Source organism: Oncorhynchus tshawytscha, unplaced genomic scaffold (genome assembly GCF_018296145.1).
Source record: "Oncorhynchus tshawytscha isolate Ot180627B unplaced genomic scaffold, Otsh_v2.0 Un_contig_8974_pilon_pilon, whole genome shotgun sequence".
Lineage (NCBI taxonomy): Eukaryota > Metazoa > Chordata > Actinopteri > Salmoniformes > Salmonidae > Oncorhynchus > Oncorhynchus tshawytscha.
The window spans coordinates 438,702-461,814 of record NW_024609795.1 but is presented as its reverse complement, the minus strand read 5'-3'; the positions used below and the strand labels follow the sequence as shown (position 1 = coordinate 461,814).

Below are 23,113 nucleotides of genomic sequence, written 5' to 3'. Positions count from 1 at the left end.
TCAAACAGGTGCCATTAATACAGGTAACGAGTGGAGGACAGAGGAACCTCTTAAAGAAGAAGTTACAGGTCTGTGAGAGCCAGAAATCTTGCTTGTTTGTAGGTGACCAAATATTTATTTCCACCATAATTTGCAAATAAATTCACAAAAAATCCTACAATGTGATTTTCTGGATTTTTCCCCCTAATTTTGTCTGTCATAGTTGAAGTGTACCTATGATGAAAATTACAGGCCTCTCTCATCTTTTTAAGTGGGAGAACTTGCACAATTGGTGGCTGACTAAATACTTTTTTGCCCCACTGTAACATCACCGGTGTCATAGAAATTGCACTGCCGTAAAAATGTAATACATTTAAAATCAGATATGTAACAGTTAAACTGCTCTTAAATGCTAATGTGCTAGCTACACACAGTGATAGTGATAAACAGAAACGAGACCAACTTGTAAAAAATGAAGTACAAACTTTATTATTCTGTCTTTACAAAAGGCACAAGCCTCTTCTTTATCCACCCACAAGTTTCTTCTTAAAAAAAACTCTAAATATAATAGCTTCTCAACGACCGTGTGGACTGACTGTCCAACAAAACACAAGACAACAGATAAAGAGGAGCTGGGGAGGAGAGGAGGGCGTGAGTGACGGAGAGGGAAGACAGGATGAGAGTCTTGTGTCGACTACAGACAGACAAAGAGATGAGGGACAGACAGACATGGGACAGGGGTTGTATTCACTAGGGCACACCGTAGCAATGGAAAATTAAAACAACTGTTTCTTATTGGGGAAAGTCAGTTAGTATCTCCCTGTTTCAGTCCATTTTCTTCCGTTTGGTGCCTAATGAATACACCCAGGGTATATGACCGGGTCAGACACAGGGAAAAGGGGAAATACACAGCTGTGTGGTTTTAGTCTCACAACATATCAAGAGCTTCAGCCGAGGAGAGGCCCCCTTTCAGAAAAATAAGAGGAACCCTCTCCCATATATAGTACAGTAAGTGCTTTAGAACCGTAACCCCCCCCATTCACTGACCCCCTCCCTGACCCCTGCCCACCTCACAGGCAATCTGTTATGTATCTAACAGAGATATCGTATAGAAGATACACAAAACATCTATGGGACAGTGCTTGGCATCAGCAGAGAAAATGTTTGAACACAGGTACTGAAAAGGGCTACTAAGGACATAGCATAAAGCGTAATCAAACAAAAACAACATTTTGTTCAGCAATCAATAGGACTGGATCAGAGGACTGCCCCTACCCATCCAGATTAGAAGGTTTATAGAGGGCACACCTCAAGAATCACTGACCATTTACAAATAATGGAACTCAACATGGCTAAGTTGGTTTTTTCCTGGGTGAACACAGTGGTTGCGTTCCAGGCTGACTACATTACAGTAGCACTGCATGCAGCAACCTATGGCTGCGTGCCACCTCACTGACTTTCCAGTCCGGCATCAGTTGGCGGTGTCATTTTGTGGTAAGCTGATACAAAAACACCTATCCAGGCATTGTGAGGTTCTGGCATGCGACTGCAATGAAGTGGCCTTGAACGTGGCCAGTGTGAATCCACTGTAAATACCAAGAAGGAAGGATAGGAGGGAGATGCGTCTCATCTGACCAGCAGTAAAAGGACTCCCTCTACACTCAAAGGGAAGACATAAGGGACAATCAACAAATCAATACAATTTACCATCAAATCATTTGACATTAAAAACAATTCCTTTGCGATTGGCCGTATTGTGGCCAAAAATAACCTCAGACAAAATCGTTGCTTTTTGCTCTTGAAAAGTGCCAGTTAGAGATGCTAAAGGTACTGGTGGAATCTTCTGGAATGTTGAAAAACAATGCATCCACATCTCCTTTTGGAAACCGCAGCACACTAAAACCAAGCATAAGCCACCAAGTGTGTATTTATATTGGGAGGTTCTGGACATAAAAGGTTTACAGTATCAATCCTATTGAACAGTGTTCAGGCTTTCTCTATATAGGTGTGGCCAGCCTCTACCTCTTTCTCGCTCTGACTCCAGGGTTGAGTTAAGGCTGGCCTCACAGTGCCTACCCTGCACATTAGAAGCTGTGTTATGGCAAACCGCTGCCCCCTCTCTCTCAGGCAGCGTGTTATCCTGGGTGCAACCCAGATGGGCATATTCTAAATCATTTCTGTAAGTATTGTAAGGATCTGACAATCTGCACAGAATCTGGCTCTCTCGAACCCACCATGACTGTAGATGTGTGTCTGCATTCCCCCCTCACTCCACGGGATAGGAGAACCCCCAAAACAACAAGGTTTCAATCAGGTCAGCCTGGGAAAACTCAGGCTTTTGAAAAAGTGTCTGTGATCCCTGTAAAACCACTGTCATATCTGGGGCACAACAGAACCATCATAGACAGACTTGACAGAGAGAATGAAACACGCTGAAAAGCACAATAATAAAACGGACAATAGCCAGGGATGCTAACTGGTCAGGACACAAAGGAGCCAAAACATTTTGTTTTGCACGGCGACACGCTAGAAATCTGTGGAAACCGCAAGAAAATGTGCCTATTTTCAGAGTGGGGTTGTCACAATATCAACATTTTACTAATGACGTGATACCACGCCAAGTATCACGATGCCGAGTAGTATGGTGATACCAGAGATACCTACCCCCCAGGACGCGTGTTCCTCTTAGTGGAAACATAGAGTCAAATGCACAGTCAACCAATATCATTGGCAGTTAAGGATCTAAACTCACAAACATCAGAGAGACGTTTCCAAAACTCAAGGACAAATGATGGGAGGAGCTTTATCAGATGATGGGAGGAGCTTTATCAGATCTGGGACCATTAATTGCACAGGGGGGTGTGTGTGTGTTCTCCTACGATATCAAACAGAGGCCTGTCCCAAATACAGGGCTTTCCTAACCGCGGACACAACCCACCTAATTACAGCGTGGAGCCAGATACACCAGCCTACCCTGTGTGTACAACAGCAAAAACACACAGAGTTTTAAAACTCAAGACGTACCCATCGATTAGCTTATTCAACAAGCTAGATGCCAAAATGTCAGAAGCAACAGACAAAAGGGTGAATCGGTGTTACAGGTTTTCATCTGTACTACTATTTAGGGGAGAGTGTCACCTATATAAATGTCTACTGGGAACCCAGCCCAGTAAAAAGTGTGATGGCCCAAAAAGAGAAAGAGGGAACCAGAAGTGCACTCCTCCTCTTTCCATAGTAAGCTTAGCTTTGTCTCCTAACAGCACCACTGAAATGAACAGACCTCTAGCTGCGTCAATATGGGCCTTTTCTGTGTTGTCACGTTTCATTTCAATCCCTGTGATTTATCGACCAGAGCCACTGAGCAGAACACAAGATCAAAAAGAAAACCTGTAGCGTAAACTCTTACAAATTCTTTGTAAACAGAAAAACGACAACATTGTCTCTTACTAAGGAGCCAAAAGGTGTGTTGGAACTGATTCAGAATGTGTCTTTGAATGCTCACAGTGTCTCATCGCTCAGGGGAGATTCCCCTGGGTAGAAATATGGTGAAGAGATACAGGAAGTAGAGGATTTCTTGTAGAAATGATCTCTAGTATGTGGGGTCACCTGGGACGGCTGTGCTGCTGGTTGGGGTACACCTGTCCTGTCCAGGCGCGCTCTCCTGCTCGCTGGGCAGAAGTTGCTTATTTGGTTTTGGAGAAGGTGAGAAAGAGTCTCCATTTGACAACTGAGCCAAGGGACCAGGCTGGACCTGGGTGTGACACTTCCATCCTCAGGCAGCCCTCTGGAGGAGCAAGACCCAGAGAGGGAGTGGGTTGAATGGGTGTGACACTTCCATCCTCAGGCAGCCCTCTGGAGGAACTAGACCCAGAGAGGGAGTGGGTTGGATGGGTGTGACACTTCCATCCTCTGGCAGCCCTCTGGAGGAGCTAGACCCAGAGAGGGAGTGGGTTGAATGGGTGTTTCGTGACCAATTGGAAGGCTGCTGGCTGCTTGAGCTATGTGGAACTGTCAGGTCAACCCATCACCTTTCTACTGATGTTTTTTGTCCGGTTTGAGAAAAAGCAAGAAAGCAGAAAAGGGAGACAGAAAGAAGTGTGTATGTGTAATTATCCAGCTACAGTAGACTATCCTAGTTCAGTGTGTGTGTGTGTCTGATCCGTCTATCCAACCTAATAAATGGCCATATAATCAGAGTATTGTGGGTGTTGTACAGGGCCCCCTCTCGTGGCCCCTGTGTGTGATGGGAGGCCTCAGGGCAGTGAGCAGTCCTCTGGCCACTCGCTGTCGGACGCCGTGTCGGACCCCGCTGTGTCTGTGAGGGCGCGTCCCTGGGTGACGATCACCGCCCGGCGCTGCTCCTCCTCCCCCACCCTCTCCTGGATGCTCTCAATGTGCTGGATGGCCTGGAGATGGAGGGAGGGAGAGACAGATATGGAGGGAAGCAGAGAGTGAGTGAAAAACAGCAGTGGCAGATGCAGTGACTACACCACCATCTGGTGTTCACATGTGGAAATGCACTGACAATTGCCACTTTTTATGGACACTTTCCATAGAACTACCAAGTGTTCTACAAACTGACAGAAGAAAAATCTATCTGCAACATACCAAAGATAACAGTTGCATAAATTCAGAGAGCGCAGTTTTTTCTCCCTGGGTTTGATACAACTACAATTTCTCCACTTCTTTGGCTCACCTGCACAATGGTGTCCAGGTTCTGGCGAGATGTGGAGGCTGTGTTGATGACAGAGGCCGGGCCCATGGTTACCACGGTGACGTGATGGGGAGGCGGGGCTGGTGCGGGGGCTGGGACGATGACCGTGGGGTGGTGGGTGGGGGCGGGGGACGACCTGGGGGCCAGCACCTGGAGGGACAGGAGGATGAAGAGGTCACACAGATATACATTGTGCATGTTATAAATCGACTACAGTAGTGTCAGACTACACAGAATTACAAATCACCCTGCACCCCAAATAACTACAGTGTATTCAGACCCCTTGACTTTTTCCACATTTCTGTTATGTTAAAGCCGTGTTCTAAAATTGATTACATTGTTCGCCCCCCCCCTCACCAATCTATACATAATACCCCATAATGACAAAGAAAAAACAGGTGCTTCAACAAAGCACTGAGTAAAGGGTCTGAATAGTTATGTAAATATAATATTTCAGTTGTTTATTTTGAATACATTTGCTAAAATGTCTAAAAACCTGTTTCGTTATGTCCTTATTGGGTATTGTGTGTAGATTGATGAGTAAAATAATACATTTGATCCATTTTAGAATAAGGCTGTACCGTAACAAAATGTGGAAAAGGTCAAGGGGTCTGAATACTTTCTGAATGCACTGTATTCATGGGATCAAGATGAGTGATTCTGCACCTCTCCTTGCCCAAACCGATCCCCGAAAACACACTGGTTGACACTCGCACTCAGTGAAAAATGAATTTTTAGAAAGAGCAAGACATTTGGTTCAGTCATCCTAAAACGCCACATGATGACTAACAACAGATTATTATTTAATAACAACAAAACACACCAGCAGACTCATCTTCCCAACAGCCCTTTCCCAGGAGCCTCTGCTGCCCTCTGGTGGACAACAATACAACTACCATACACCTTACTATGTTCCTCTCCAGCCTGAGCCCTAGTGACACTGTCATCATGCTTTTCCCTATTCAACCTGAGATGCCACCGTGAGGGAGGGAGAGACCGTCACCGCAGAGACGGGATTTCTAGGGCCATATAAAATGAACAAAATGCATCAGTGATTCGTATTTTCCTTCAACTTCCTGAAGAGGCAACAGCACAGGAACGCCCGTCTGTGTGCGCACGTTTGTCTACCACTTTGTGTAGCCGCTAGTGGTGATGCTAATGTCATGACAACCGTCTTCTGGTAGATAGGAATGGTTCCCAAAAACCTTATCAATTAAATGTCAACTAAAAAAGTGGCCTATATCATGATTATTTGCATCAATCGAGGGGACATCTGTTTTGTAAACTCTGCCATCAAATGAGCGTTACAGAGACATTACTACCCAAACAGTCTCTGGCTGGTGTGCAGCTCAATTAAAGGGTAACTACACCCCAAAAGTTGTCTCCCGGCGTGGTCTATAGGTATTATTGCGGACTTACAACATCCAGTTGTGTCCTTTTTTATTTAAAAACGTGTGATTTTGAAAGCAAAACAGAATCAAGAAAAAGCAATAACAACACATATGGGACTAGAAGATTTCCGGGCTCTCAAGGATGTGACTGAAACGCCAGTAATGGAGAGTCGACCGTAAAGGTGTCAGAGCTGTTGACCACGGTAAACCTTGAGCTCAGCTATATGTTACTCTCAGACGGGTGCTGTGTTGATGCGTTTCCACTGTGGCGATTTAGAGTCTTCCTGACGCCTCTGGAGACAATAATGTATGTCACATCAGTAGTGTGTGTGTGTTGATATGCGAGTGTGATTGTATGTCTCTCAGTCTCTTTCTCTCACCTGTGGGCTGTGGGCTGGGGTGCTGGCTCTCTCCTGCTGCTCGGAGTGAGTTCCTAACACATGTTCAGGCTGAGTACCACCAACCACAACACAGCAGACCTGAGTGGTTAACAGAGGTAGGACTCAGACTGGAGACAATAACACTGCCATTACTGAATATGCACCGTCATATCTATTATCTCTGCTCAACATTGCTAATGAGTATGGTCATTAAAGCCTTGGATTGGTCTTTATATACTGAGCATAAATATAAACGCAACATGCAACAATTATAAAGACTTTATTGAGTATAAGGAAATCAGTCAATTGAGATAAATTAATTAGGCCCTAATTTATGGATTTCACATGATTGGGAATACAGATATAAATCTGTTGGGGGTCGTGGCTGGTGCTGAAGGGTCGTGGATCAGAAAACCAGTCAGTATCTGGTGTGACCACCATTTGCCTCATGCAGCGTGACACATCTCCTTCACATAGTGTTGCTCAGGCAGTTGATTGTGGCCTATGGAATGTTGCCCCACTCCTCTACAATGGCTGTGCGAAGTTGCTGGACATTGGCAGGAATTGGAACACGCTGTCGTACACGTCCATCCAGAGCATCCCAAACATGCTCAATGGGTGACACGTCTGGTGAGTATGCAGGCCATAGAAGAACTGGCACAGTTTCAGCTTCCAGGAATTGTGTACAGATCCTTGGGACATGAGGCTGTGTATTATCATGCTAAAACATGAGGTGCATTTTATAGGCCTTCCCAATGATACTTTGCATTGGCATTCAAATAGACTGAATTTTACAGCCTACCAGTAGAGATGTTGGTGATGCAAGCACACCGATAAAGCCTGTCCATGTAGGCTACCAGTAGCATTAATCTCACCTTGTCCATGTAGGCTACCAGTAGCATTAATCTCACCATGTCCATGTAGGCTAACAGTAGCATTAATCTCACCTTGTCCATGTAGGCTACCAGTAGCATTAATCTCACCTTGTCCATGTAGGCTACCAGTAGCATTAATCTCACCTTGTCCATGTAGGCTACCAGTAGCATTAGTAGCATTAATCTCACCCTGTCCATGTAGGCTACCAGTAGCATTAATCTCACCCCATGTCCCATGTAGGCTACCAGTAGCATTAATCCCATGTAGGCTACCAGTAGCATTAATCTCACCATGTCCATGTAGGCTAACAGTAGCATTAATCTCACCTTGTCCATGTAGGCTAACAGTAGCATTAATCTCACCCTGTCCACATAGACTACCCGTAGCATTAATCTCACCCTGTCCATGTAGGCTACCAGTAGCATTAATCTCACCCTGTCCATGTAGGCTACCAGTAGCATTAATCTCACCTTGTCCATGTAGACTACCAGTAGCATTAATCTCACCTTGTCCATGTAGGCTACCAGTAGCATTAATCTCACCTTGTCCATGTAGGCTAACAGTAGCATTAATCTCACCCTGTCCATGTAGGCTACCAGTAGCATTAATCTCACCCTGTCCATGTAGGCTACCAGTAGCATTAATCTCACCCTGTCCATGTAGACTACCAGTAGCATTAATCTCACCCTGTCCATGTAGACTACCAGTAGCATTAATCTCACCCTGTCCATGTAGACTACCAGTAGCATTAATCTCACCCTGTCCGCATAGACTACCAGTAGCATTAATCTCACCCTGTCCATGTAGACTACCAGTAGCATTAATCTCACCCTGTCCATGTAGACTACCAGTAGCATTAATCTCACCCTGTCCATGTAGACTACCAGTAGCATTAATCTCACCCTGTCCATGTAGACTACCAGTAGCATTAATCTCACCCTGTCATGGTAGACTACCAGTAGCATTAATCTCACCCTGTCCATGTAGGCTACCAGTAGCATTAATCTCACCCTGTCCATGTAGACTACCAGTAGCATTAATCTCACCAGTACCAGCATTAATCTCACCCTGTCCATGCATTAATCTCACCCTGTCATGGTAGACTACCAGTAGCATTAATCTCACCTTGTCCATGTAGGCTACCAGTAGCATTAATCTCACCCTGTCCATGTAGACTACCAGTAGCATTAATCTCACCCTGTCCATGTAGGCTACCAGTAGCATTAATCTCACCCTGTCCATGTAGGCTACCAGTAGCATTAATCTCACCCTGTCCATGTAGGCTACCAGGAGCATTAATCTCACCCTGTCCTGTCCTGTCCCCTGTCCATGTAGGCATAGACTCCAGTAGCATTAATCTCACCCTGTCCATGTAGGCTATCAGTAGCATTAATCTCACCCTGTCCATGTAGGCTACCAGTAGCATTAATCTCACCCTGTCCATGTAGGCTACCAGGAGCATTAATCTCACCCTGTCCGCATAGACTACCAGTAGCATTAATCTCACCCTGTCCATGTAGGCTATCAGTAGCATTAATCTCACCCTCGCCATTTCAGATGTATAAAGGGTTTTGTATAGAGGTTGACGGATTAATCGGAATGGCCGATTAATTAGGGCCGATTTCAAGTTTTCATAACAATCGGTGATCGTCGTTTTTGGACACCGATTATGGCCGAATACATTGCACTCAACGAGGAGGAGACTGCGTGGCAGGCTGACTACCTGTTACGTGACTGCAGCAAGAAGCCAAGGTAAATTGCTCGCTAGCATTAAACTTATCTTATCAAATACAATCAATCTTAACATTCTCACTAGTTAACTACACATGGTTCATGATATTACTAGTTTATCTAGCTTGTCCTGCGTTGCATATAATCGATGCGGTGCCTGTTAATTTATCATCGAATCACAGCCTACTTCACCAAATTGGTGATGATTTAACAAGCGCATTCGCGAAAAAAGCACTGTTGTTGCACCAATGTGTACCTAACCATAAATATCAATGCCTTCCTTAAAATCAATACACAAGTATATATTTTTAAACCTGCATATTTAGTTAATATTGCCTGCTAACCTGAATTTCAATTTAACTAGGGAAATTGTGTCACTTCTCTTGTGTTCCGTGCAATATCGGCATCGGCATTGAAAAATCATAGTCGGTCGACCTCTAGTTTCGTGTCATGTTTTTCAAACGAGAAAGCAACAACAAAACACTGTTTCCTTTGTCATGGAACGCCAAGTTGAAGTCAATATGCTGTTGACCTCAACAAACTAGCCCAACACCCGTCAATTGAAACGCTGGGAAACTCTCACAAAAACGGATCAGAAATAAAAATCATTGGATAATTATATAGGAGCAGGAGAGTTTATAAATAGCCTATTTTCAGGGACTTTTTAATGACCAAATTGAGGAAATGACTGATTTTCAACTCAAGGTTTTCCAGTACTTGATTTTCTGAGCTCCAAATTCAAGTACTTCAATCACTTCAAACAAACAGGCTGTGTAAACCCTGAATACGGAGGTTCCTGACAATTACTTGTGGTTGTGTGTCTCTGTTCCTACCTCCTCCTGTCTCAAATGCTCCTCCAGCATCATGCGGACAGAACGCTCCTTGTCCAGCTGCTGTCTCAGCTCCACCATCTCCCTCCGCAGGTCATCAGTCTTCTCCTCCTCCAAAATGTCTGGGGAACCGATCCCTTCATCCTTCTCCTCCGCCCCGCGCCTCCTCTTTGGGGAGGAGCCGCTGAACTCCTGTTGGAGCAAGAGAGGGAGCGGAGGGAGAGTAAGTCATGGAGGACTAAGATAGGGTTGATTTGGACCACGACGGGTGATTCCTTCCATTGTAGTGTGTTTGATGAACAGTCTATGAACTAAGGAATGGACACAGGAAAGTAAACTGAATTTTAAGTGCTGAGAATAGTAGAACATTTCTCATCTACTGAGGCCAGATTACTATTGTTAAAAAACAAAGTAATGATTCTGAGCACAGTAGTGTGTCTAGAGAGCCACGTGCTGGTAGGAACAACTGCGTATCTAAACTTAATGGGGGGGGTGCACACTAGTGACACCAAATGATGACGGTGTCTCACCTGAATGAAGCGTTTGAGCTGGCTGTTCTGTTGCAGTAGCCGGGTCTTCTCCTGCTCCAGAGCGAAGATGTACTCTGCTGTCTGCTGCAAGATGGCCGCCTGTAGAGGAGTGAACACTGTTATAACTACGACAAAATGTTACATAGCAGTAACAAGAGCCTCTTGGCTGGTGCTGTAGAAGCAACAAGAGCCTCTTCACTGGTGCTGTAGCAGCAACTAGAGCCCCTTGACTGGTGCTGTAGCAGCAACTAGAGCCCCTTGACTGGTGCTGTAGCAGCAACTAGAGCCCCTTGACTGGTGCTGTAGCAGCAACTAGAGCCCCTTGACTGGTGCTGTAGCAGCAACTAGAGCCCCTTGACTGGTGCTGTAGCAGCAACTAGAGCCCCTTGACTGGTGCTGTAGCAGCAACTGAGCCCCTGACTGGTGCTGTAGCAGCAGCTAGAGCCCCTTGACTGGTGCTGTAGCAGCAGCTAGAGCCCCTTGACTGGTGCTGTAGCAGCAACTAGAGCCCCTTGACTGGTGCTGTAGCAGCAACTAGAGCCCCTTGACTGGTGCTGTAGCAGCAACTAGAGCCCCTTGACTGGTGCTGTAGCAGCAACTAGAGCCCCTTGACTGGTGCTGTAGAAGCAGCAACAAGAGCCCCTTGACTGGTGCTGTAGCAGCAACTAGAGCCTGTATAACTTCAAAGGGAAGACTTGTCTATCAACTTATCAGTAGGTGTTACAGGTCTGCTTGAAAGTTAGTGAGCCCCTTGTTCTATTACAGATGTGTTTAGTTTTTACCATCAAATCTTCATTTAATCAGAACCAGTCTTTTTGATCTGACATAACAGGTTTATATTTACCAATACCATATGTTGGTGTAGAGGAAATGATGCTTATAGTAGAAAAACAACATTAAAAAGGAATTAGTGCAGGTGCAAAAATAAGTGAACCACAAGTTGCATTGGTTAAATCAAGTAGGTATGTAGAATCAGGTGGGTAAAATAATTTGGTACCAAATGACCCAATCAAAGGAGAGATCGTTAGGAAAGAGTTTGGGCGTGACTCTGACAAATGGAGATAAGAAACCTGGTCAGTTTGGTGTTACCCAACCAGGTGAAGGCAAAGCACGCCATGCTGAGAGGAAAGCAGATCTCAGAGGACATCAGGACGTGGGTATTGAGAGCACATCAGTCGGGGGAAGGTTATAAAATCATCTCAAAAAGATGTGAGCTCCATCAGTCCACTGTTTACAAATGGAGAGCATTTAACATCACAGCAACTCGGCCTTGAAGTGGATACCCTTCCAAAATATCCCCAAGAGCCACAAGAACAAGAATAAATCTGGTAAAAACCAACCCAAATATAACATCTAGAGATTTGCAGACCTCCCTTGCTGCATCTCAGGTAAATGTGCCCGCTTCAACGATAAGAAGAACACTGAATCCAAATGCCATTCATGGGAGGGTTGCTATGAAGAAGCCTCTGCTGTCAAAAAAGAACCAAACTGCCCGTCTTAACTTTGCCAGAGACAACCTGGACAAACCTGAAGGTTTCTGGAAGTCTATTCTCTGGACCGATGAGTCTAAAATTGACCTTTTTGGGCACAATCAATACTGCTATGTTTGGCGAAAACCCAACACTGTCTACCACCAAAATAACCTTATCCCAACGTCAAGCATGGTGATGGGAATGTTAAGATCTGGGGCTTCTTTTCCTCCTCTGAACCGGGACGACTCCACATCACTAAGGGAACCATGAATTCTGAGGTAAACCAGGAGATTCTTGAACAGAACGTCATGCCATCAGTCAAGGAGCTAAAGCTGGGCCGAAAGTGGGTTTTCCAAACAAGACAAAGATCCAAAGCATTAAAGCAAATCTACCAAATAATAGCTCAGGGGAAAGAAGATTTGTGTTTTGGATTGGCTAAGTCCTGACCTAAATCCAACCGAGATGCTGTGGCAGGACCTGAAGCGGGCAGGTCATGCCAGACACCCCTCAAACCTCACTCAATTGGCTGAGTTCTGTAAGAAGGAGTGGGCAAAAATCCCTCAAAACAGACGTCAGAGACTGATCACTGGCTATAGGAGACAGTTACTCCAAGTTATCTCCGCTAATAACTATTGACTGAAGGGGCTCACATATTTGAGCACACATCAAATCTGAGTTTCTGTTAAATAAACCACTTTTGTTAAATAAACAATGAAAACATATATATTTTTTGTTTCTGTCATTTACCTGGAATGTCTGTATTACGAAATGGGGTTAATATGTTTATTTTAATATTTTATAGCAAAATAAATAACCAGCCTGTAGGGTTCACATTCTTTCAAGCAGCACTGTACATATCTAGAATCATATGTACTGGGAGTTGAACAGACATGGCAATATCCCCATCTGTCTGACTGATCTCTATAGACTGTAACCTACTGTCCCACTATCCCTGTCTGATCTCTCTAGACGAACCTACTAACCCAATATCCCCATCTGTCTGACTGATCTCTATAGACTGTAACCTACTGTCCCACTATCCCTGTCTGATCTCTCTAGACGAACCTACTAACCCAATATCCCTGTCTGTCTGATCTCTATAACTTTAACCTACTGTCTCACTATCCCTGTCTGGTCTCTCTAGACGAACCTACTAACCCTGTCTGTCTGGCTAATCTCTATAGACTGTAACCTACTGTCTCACTATCCCTGTCTGGTCTCTCTAGACGAACCTACTAACCCCGTCTGTCTGGCTAATCTCTATAGACTGTAACCTACTGTCTCACTATCCCTGTCTGGTCTCTCTAGACGAACCTAATAACCCTGTCTGTCTGGACTAACCTCTCCCTGTCTGGTCTCTAATCTCTATAGACTGTAACCTACTGTCTCACTATCCCTGTCTGGTCTCTCTAGACGAACCTACTAACCCCGTCTGTCTGGCTAATCTCTATAGACTGTAACCTACTGTCTCACTATCCCTGTCTGGTCTCTCTAGACGAACCTACTAACCCCGTCTGTCTGGCTGATCTCTATAACTTTAACCTACTGTCTCACTATCCCTGTCTGGTCTCTCTAGACGAACCTACTAACCCAATCTCCCTGTCTGGCTGATCTCTATAACTTTAACCTACTGTCTCACTATCCCTGTCTGGTCTCTCTAGGTGAACCTACTAACCCCGTCTGTCTGGCTGATCTCTATAACTGTAACCTACTGTCCCACTATCCCTGTCTGGTCTCTCTAGACGAACCTACTAACCCAATCTCCCTGTCTGCCTGATCTCTATAACTTTAACCTACTGTCCCACTATCCCTGTCTGCTCTCTCTAGGCGAACCCACTAACCCAATATCTCTGTCTGTGTGACTAATCTTTCGACTTGGACCTACTATCCCACTATACCTGTCTGACCGATCTCTCTAGACTTGAACCTAGTATCTTAATCTCCCTGTCTGTCTGACTGATCTCTCTAGACCAGGTATTCCCAATCTGGGGTATGCCAAATAAAAATGTGATTCGCCAATTTTTGACCATTTTTTTTCCCACATTTTCAAACAGCCCATTTCCCACCGGGGCTATACATTTAGCTGAGGTTTTCTCTCTCGTCTGAGTAGCCTTGCTTCACTGCAAAAAAATAAAATTAAGCCATCAGTGAAATAACAACACAATGTCAAATACAGGTAGCCTAGTCAAATAATGAACATCCAATCACATTAACCGTTACTCTCTCGCGGGAATTAAACTATGTAGCCAAACGTAGCTGCTGCTCATTCCGTTTGCTCGAAAATGGATAAATGGTTTAAAAAAAGTAAAGCCTGCGTCCATAGAGACACATACCAGCTCTACTGGTAGTACTGCTACTACCAGCAGTACTACACCTGCACCTGTCGACGACAAGCTGTTCTGCTTCCACGGGCACATCCAATGCTAGCATCAGTCATTCTACATTTGTTGTAGCCCAGCCAGCATGGACACTGACAGTTGTGAATCTGATGCAGACGAAAAGCTACTGACTCCTTACCCGGGAAAGCACCGAACAACAGACAGGGACATTGGACCATCCAACTACATTGATTTGGGGTTCACTTAAATTGGGAGTAGTGCCTTTCCTCAGCCACAGTGTGTTATATGTGATAAAGTATCTTACAACTCGATGAAACCTTCACTCTGTGCAGACATTTAGAAACAAAACATGTCAATGTGAAAAATAAGCCACAGGAGTTTTTTGAGCGAGAATAGATAACTTTTGAGTAGTAATACATGTATAAAAGCAACCGATACCATTAATAAGAAGGGGCTAGAAGCATCTTATATGGTGAGCTACTGAGTGGCTAGGACAGGCAAGACCCAGACTATTGTAGAGGACTTAATTCTTCCTGCTGCGTGGATATGGCTGGGACAATGCTGGGGGAAAAGGCCAAAAAAACAGACAATGTCTTTATCAAACAACACTGTTTCACGATGCATCAGTGACATGGCAGATGTTTTGAAACAATCACTGCTTCGCATACAAGCCAGTGAATTATATGCGTTACAGCTGGATGAGTCAACAGATGTGGCGGGCCTGGCACAGCTCCTGGTCTGTTACATTTATGGGGAGTCAATTAAGGAAGACATCCTCTTCTGCAAACCACTGGAAACCAGGACAACAGGAGAGGATATGTTTAAAGTACTGAACAGCTTTGTGATATCAAATGGACTTTGGTGGTTAAGATGCGTTGGTATCTGTACTGATGGAGCAAAAGCCATGACAGGGAGACACAGTGGAGTGGTAATGCGTGTGCAAGCAGTTGCTCCCGAGGCCACTTGGGTACATTGCAGCATCTACCGAGAGGCTCTTGCTGCCAAGGGAATGTCTGACAGCTTGAAAGACGTTTTGGACGCTACAGTGAAAATGGTTAACTTCATTAAAGCAAGACCCCTGAACTCTCGTGTATTTTCTGCATTATGCAAAGATATGGGCAGCGACCATGTAACGCTTTTACAACATACAGAAGTGCGCTGGTTATCAAGGGGCAAAGTATTGACACTTTTTTAATAGAGAGACGAGCTTAAAGTTTTCTTTACTGACCATAATAGTCACTTGTCTGACTGCTTGCATGATGACGAGTTTCTCACACGACTGGTCTATCTGGGTGACGGTTTTTCTCGCCTGAATGATCTGAATCTAGGATTACAGGGACTCTCCGCAACTATCAATGTGCGGGAGAAAATTGAGTCTATGATTAAGAAGTTGGAGCTCTTCTCTGTCTGCATTAACAAGGACAACACACAGGTCTTTCCATCATCGTATGATTTTTTGTTTGCAAATGAACTCAAGCTTACGGACAATGTCAAATGTGATATAGCGAAGCACCTGAGTGAGTTGGGTGAGCAATTACGCAGATACTTTCCTGAAACGGATGACACAACCTGGATTCGTTATCCCTTTAATGCCCTTCCCCCAGTCCTCTTACCAATATCTGAACAAAAGAGCCTCAACGAAATTGCAACAAGCGGTTCTATGAAAATGTAATTTAATCAGAAGCCACTGCTAGATTTCTGGATTGGGCTGCGCTCAGAGTATCGCCAAGCCAGGAGTCGCTCTGTTAAAACACCGATGCCCTTTGCAACCATGTACCTATGTGAGAGTGGATTCTTGGCCCTCACTGGCATGAAAACTAAATACAGGCACAGGCTGTGTGGAAAATTATTTAAGGCTGACTCTCTCTAATACAACCCAACATTGCAGAGTTATGTGCATCCTTCAAGAACACCCTTCTCATTAACCTGTGGTGAGTTATTCACAATTTCCGATGAACAAAAAATATGGTGTGTGTGTGGCAGGCTTATTACAATGATGGAAGGAAAAAAACATTTGAGAGTGTGCTGACCCTGGTGCTAATCAGCTGGAGGTTGACTGTTTGAAGGGGTATGGGACTATAAAAAGTTTGGGAACCACTGTTCTCGACTTTAACCTACTAACCCAATCTCCCTGTCTGTCTGATCTCTCTAGACTAACCTACTAACCCAATCTCCCTGTCTGTCTGATCTCTCTAGACTAACCTACTAACCCAATAACCCTGTCTGTCTGATCTCTCTAGACTAACCTACAAACCCAATATCCCAGTCTGTCTGATCTCTCTAGACTAACCTACAAACCCAATATCCCTGTCTGTCTGATCTCTCTAGACTAACCTACTAACCCAATATCCCAGTCTGTCTGATCTCTCTAGACTAACCTACTAACCCAATCTCCCTGTCTGTCTGATCTCTCTAGACTAACCTACTAACCCAATCTCCCTGTCTGTCTGATCTCTCTAGACTAACCTACTAACCCAATATCCCTGCCTGATCTCTCTAGACTAACCTACTAACCCAATCTCCCTGTCTGTCTGATCTCTCTAGACTAACCTACGAACCCAATATCCCAGTCTGTCTGATCTCTCTAGACTAACCTACTAACCCAATATCACTGTCTGTCTGATTTTTCTAGACTAACCTACTAACCCAATATCCCTGTCTATCTGATCTCGCTCTCCAACTCCCTCCTATCTGACCTTGCTAAATGTTCCCCCTCCATTTCCTTCTCTCGCTGACCACAATGTATGGTGGACTTTTCTGCCTTTATTGTGTCCTCTTATAATTTCATTAATGCATGCTGTAGTTTGCTACGCGGTTTTAATTTGTTATTGTGTAATAAACAAGTCAAAGTCTGACCTACCTTGCTGAGTTTCTCTCCCTTCCTTTCCTCCCTCGGACCCACCTTGCTGAGTTTCTCTCCATCGCTGTGGGGGATGAGCGTCTTGAGCGATTGGAAGCCGGAGTTGATGCTCTGCATGCGCCGCCGCTCGTTGCTGTTGGCGATCTCCCGGCGGATCCGCCGCGCGCGCCGCCTCGGGGTCAGAGGAATGTTCGCCAGGCTGGGGGGGAAGAGGTCGTAAGGTTACCTGGTCGCGCGCCGTCTTTTGGGGTCAGAGGAATGTTCGCCAGGCTGGGGGGGGGGGAAGAGGTCGTAAGGTTACACAATAGGGGTCAAAGATCTTCAAGTTGACCTCTATTGGTCAGTTTTGAATGGAGTAGAAATTCAAAACAAGAATTAACTACTGTGAGCAACAGCACAGCTATGTATGAACTATCAAAACATGAATGAACTACTGTGAGCAACAGCACAGCTATGTATGAACTATCAAATCATGAATGAACTACTGTGAGCAACAGCACAGCTATGTATGAACTATCAAAACATGAATGAACCTACTGTGAGCGACAGCACAGCTATGTATGAACTATCAAAACAAGCCAGAAAACACAGCTTTGGTGAGCTTTCAAAACAGAACCATTGTGATGGTCAAATTTCGATGCTTCCTACTACCAAGCTGACTGTGCCCCGAGAAAACAGCATGAAAGTGTAGAACAGGCTTTGATGCTGTTTTCTTATAACACCCTAGCAGACGCTTCACGTGGCCCACTGCACAACACAATGCTGACGTTCCTGCTAGAACCCCTGGCCAAACCCCATTGTTTCAGACCTCTGAACCCACGGAACACAGCCTGTGAGAATTCCAACCATAAAAGCGTTTGTCATCCTGATTTGTTCAGCATGGCTCCCACACAGATTCCATTTGGGATGGGAAATGTCTAATTGAACTTCCACATCCTCTACATCTAATGGGAGTATCACTGGGAAGCTTTCTAGTAGCAAGGCTCTTATCAGTAGTGACTCAGCTGCCTCAGAGCAAACACAGGGAACAATTGTGCAGACACAGATGGGGAGAGAGACCGTGTCTGCTGTTTCCTTACAACCCAGAAACCAGCCAGCAAACACAGCCTCTGCCAAATCACGACTGGGTGGTAGCGAATAGCGAACCCAGTCACAAATACAACCACCATAGCTTGACAGACTAGGAACAGTATATTAGATGAGTTGCTTTAATCAGGGTCCCCAAATTATAGCAACATTAACATAATAAACATTCAAGTATTATCATAATAAATACACATTTGTACGTGAGAAATCATGTTTGACAATGTATTATGGCCAAATGTGCACATCAAAGACTATAATTGAGTGTTGCTTGGACAATTTTATGCAAAATTACACAATTCGAAAATAGAACTACATGTCCCAGACCACGTGCGCAGACCACACGATATCCTTCATCTCCGCCTCCCTGTCTACTAAAGGTTGCAAATGCATCGACTGGCCTTCCACTATACACACCCCCTAATTAAAAAGACCACTACTAATTTCTCAATCGGTTGCGGAATGCCTCGCGGCGACACAATCAGTTTCATACGGTCCAATCTGTTTTAGAATGCATCGCGCCGCCACACTGCTGCGTTCAAAACCTCTCATCGAGTCCTCCGCCATTACAACAATGCGACTGCTTCCTCTACATGCGGCGGCATTGCTGAGCTGCGGGAGAAAAGACGCAGTGCATACGGTACTAGAGTGCACCAAAATGTGGCCAAGAATACCAGCGAAACTGTGATTTCGTTGCACAAATGCGACTACTTAAACTTTCACCGTGAATTTTACATAAATTATCCGGAAATGTGAAGTTACTGGAGGGAAGACTACGACAGATCCCTCACCACTTTAGCACAAGCATGGCCGCACTGCCCACAATAACTTGAGCGCGCTCCCCAACGAACTGAGCAAACAGTTCACCCTAGGACGTGAACGAAACATTCATAGCAAAGGTGCGACACCTTTGTTATACATGTACTACCTCTCTTGCTCATATGTAAATTAGTATACTTATCCAAAACATAACGTAACCGTTGGGGAAAATATCAAAATAGCCAGGGATCGATCTCTCGGAACAGAGCAGCAGCGTGGTGTGCATGTAACCACGTGGGGTATGTTTGTTAGCTACTAAATGTCTAGATTTAGCTAAAGTAACGGTAAAATTAAGTTACATATGCATGTACTGAATCGTCATCTACCTAATATGAGTACTTAATCGATATTCAATAAAGGTAATTGTCTCGCTCTTTGACAGTGGGTCGTGTACAGTACACAATAACATACAGATCAAATCAAGCATGTTGCCACGCCAACGTCGCTAAATGCGCACCACCAGCAGAGATAAACAAATTGTTATCGTATACAATAAGGCGAAATAGTAAAAGTGCACACACACCTACAAAGACCCCCAATCACTTCCTTCTCCGTTTTCCTAAAATGTTGCAAGGAGGGCACCTTCTGTGCTGGTACCATGAAATACTCCATGATTTCCTCTCCAGTTGTGTGTCCCCCGGTTCAAATGAATTAACGCACAAAATATGTTCCAGTTTCAGGTGCAAATTCCCTTGCTCATAAATCTAGAATAATTTCATAATTCGGAAAATTCCTTATGTAGTAGGAGAGCAGTCGGAGTTCTAAACGTTACTCTACTTCCAGCTGATAGGGTTCCCTCGTTGTGTGGCGCTCTCAATCTCTCTCTCTCTTTCCCTCTGCATGTACGTGTATGTGTGTAGTTGCAGCTGATCGGATGTCTTTCAAGGCGGGAAACAGCTGGTAGGAATCACACAGCACTACCAAAAGCCTCCTTCCGCGGACAGAGGGACTGCATCATGTAAACAAAGGATTATTTAAATCTACACTGGAGGGGGCGAGGCACGAGTCTGGTTGATTAAATGAGAGCCACAAATGTAGAATTGTTTCCATTGAGTGATACTGATGCTATATCTCGAATCCTAGTAGCCTAATCTACAGTTATTATGACATTATCTATTTTATGAGGATTTTCCACGTAAATTAGGGAAAACAATTTTTTTTTTTGCATGCGTCACTTAGTTATTTTAAATCTACGATGTTTTTCGAAATGTTAACGATAGAGCAGAGGAAACCAGTCTGTTGTAGGGACACTGGTCTCCTCTCACTATGAAAGCGAACAAGTGGGATCAGCTGACGAGTTGGCAGGGCTCACAAAAACAGCAACAAACTGTGGGGGGCTCGAGTGGGGAGAGGAGCGACGGGAAACAGCGCCGAGAGAAAGAGGCTGACATTGAACAGCTGAATGTGTTCACCATTTTGGGTGTAGGAGAGGAGAGTTACCTAATCGCCACTCCTGCCTTGTTGGTGCGTGCTGTGCGAGCAGAACAGAACTCGAGCCACAAAATGGGAGCAGTACCCTTGCACCCGGAAATGTGTGTAGTATAAGCGTGTGTAGCAATGTTACAATGTTGGTACATTTCACGGCTGATCAGTCGCTGCTGCAACAATTGTTACACTTGCTGCTGTTGCTGTGTACAATGTTGCATGCCAGGCTATTACGGCGTTATAGTATAGCGCCATCTTTCTCCCAAAACTGCAGGCACTCCGCAAGTTTAGCACAGGATCATTTAGCTACTTATTGACACGCCCCAGCTATTGCTTTTCCTATGCTATTAGCGATTAATAGTCTTTATATGACATCATAGATAGGCTGGACCTAGATTCATTGACAAAAAAAAAATGAAAGCCTGCAGTCAGCTGGTTTTGCTTCTAGGCTAAAGGAGCTCACTGGGTGGTCAGGTTAGATCCTGCCATGGAAAAGGAAGACCTGGCGCATGTCCTGCAGCGTGATGCACCATGCAACATACACAGTATTGCAGATGACATTGACAATACACAACTATGTTCAGCTACTAAAGAGACATCATCTAGGGAGGCTATTCCACATTCCTATGTAACTTTAATATTGTGCCCATATGATCTGAATGGTCTGAATAACATACCTGCAACAAATCTAACATACTGTACATCGGTAAAGGTGACAATGAATCTGTTATTACATATTTTTGCTCCAGTCATCATTGCTCATAGGGCTAAACTTCTCCTCCAGTACACTGGTAACACACACACACACACACACACACACACACACACAGGCCCCGGAGGACAGCCAGGGACACTGGCATAATACCACAAAAGGACGAAGGCAACACAGTTGAACAGGAATATAATGAATTAGTTCAGTGTCATGTTCATACCCTTCAGTCTAACAGGAACGTAGTATGTGTGTGAACATGTTGCTTGGGGGCTATTGTTACAGTGGGGCAAAAAAGTATTTAGTCAGCCACCAATTGTGCAAGTTCTCCCACTTAAAAAGATGAGAGAGGCCTGTAATTTTCATCATAGGTATACTTCAACTATGACAGACAAAATGAGGGAAAAAAATCCAGAAAATCACATTGTAGGATTTTTAATGAATTTATTTGCAAATTATGGTGGAAAATAAGTATTTGTATATGTTATATATAAATATATATATATATATGTTATACTGTATATGTTATAATGTTATCTGTTACAAGTATTTTGCATATATTAACTTTAAAGTTTCTAATATAACAGGTTCACGCAAGCTGATTTATGCACGTAGGCCTACACTTAAAGGCTATACAGTCAAGTAATGTTGTCGACCTGCCATTATGTTTAGAGTTATGTGATAACTGTCTGTCTGGTGGCTGTGGTGCTACACATGACTTACCCTTCACCTTAAATAACCTGTTTGCATGGCTGTTTTCATACATAATAATATTTTACACATGAATATAGGCTATGTTTATTTGTGTACTTTAGTGTGAGTGTATTTGCCTATGAATGTAACATTTTTGCATGTACCACTAGGTACCAGCCACTATAGGTCCAAAGAGTTCTGTACACAACATAGGTGTTGCATAACTTCCTCGTTACTTAACGTATGCCCCAGACATATTAACCCATATGTTCCCAGAGACAGACGTATTCACCCAATATCATGCACAATTTACATGATCAATTATGAAGTTATGTTGGACTTGATCATTAGTCTTGGGAGAGCTAGACATATGTGCAACCCAGCACTAAAACACCAGACACAACTGGGCGGCAGGTAGCCTAGCAGTTAGAGTGTTGGGTGAGTAACCAAAAGATCGCTGGTTCGAATACCCACGCCGACAAGGTGAAAAATCAGAAATCTGTCAATGTGCTCTTGAGCAAGGCAGTTAAATCTAATTTGCTCCATGGGCGCTGTACCACTATGTCTGACCCTGTAAAACAACCACTTTCACTGCATGCGACAATTAAACATGTATTATTATTAACTACTCGCCAAGATAATATGGCCTATTAATGATGGGCTGGAACAAAAGCCTGCTCACTTTGTAGCTCATGACCAGATTGGAGAGTCAAAATTCACAATTTACTGTTACTGACACGACCTCTGGTGGTTGGATGAGGTAAAACAATGTTACTGGTTCAGCACTTACCTGAAACACCATAATTGCTCTGGGGTTTTTGGTACTCCGAGGCAGTGTATCGGAGTTCTCCCTAAGCAACACAAGTGGGCTATACCTAATGGTGCACTGCAATAATTATTAGGGCTATGGGCCTAGGTATGTGCCACCTATTGCATTAGGAATTCATTGACTTGGTAGGTAGCCTAAGTACATTGATTGGTCCCTGTCATTTCCTAAATTAATTTAGTAATTGAATAACAATAGACAAAAAGATAGGCATTTATATAGGTATATTTATAATAGTGCTATTTTCTCCCATCATCTCTAATAAACTGAACGCGAATGAATAGAAAATAAGCAAATGTCACTTATAAGACACCTAGACAACTAGAAACACGTTTGTTGAATATAAAGAAGTTAACGGGTTAAATATGAACACCAAATATGTGGCAAGGAGTTTTTTTTAAAGAAGCTCAGCAATTTCCTGTTTAAACTTGGGAAAACAGAGACGTGTCCAGTAAC

General features: G+C 44.1%; 1 protein-coding gene across 4 annotated transcripts; it reads right to left on the bottom strand.

Annotated features, from left to right (window-relative positions):
- Positions 1-445: 445 nt before the first annotated feature.
- Positions 446-19,963, bottom strand: tfap4 (transcription factor AP-4 (activating enhancer binding protein 4)). Of its 4 annotated transcripts, XM_042318206.1 has the most exons (8): positions 19,528-19,959; positions 17,329-17,372; positions 17,103-17,267; positions 10,432-10,530; positions 9,905-10,093; positions 6,465-6,563; positions 4,676-4,843; positions 446-4,385 (listed from the first exon to the last, which is right to left on the bottom strand). In XM_042318206.1, exons 3-8 carry the CDS (start codon positions 17,217-17,219, stop codon positions 4,233-4,235), a joined length of 825 nt encoding a protein of 274 aa, XP_042174140.1. In that variant the 5' UTR covers positions 17,220-17,267; positions 17,329-17,372; positions 19,528-19,959; the 3' UTR covers positions 446-4,232. The 4 variants fall into 4 exon arrangements, with proteins under 4 accessions (XP_042174140.1, XP_042174137.1, XP_042174138.1 ...); XM_042318203.1 differs by lacking the exon at positions 17,329-17,372 and having other exon boundaries at positions 17,103-17,301; positions 19,528-19,961; XM_042318204.1 differs by lacking the exon at positions 17,329-17,372 and having other exon boundaries at positions 17,145-17,301.
- Between the last annotated feature and the right edge of the window lie 3,150 nt (positions 19,964-23,113).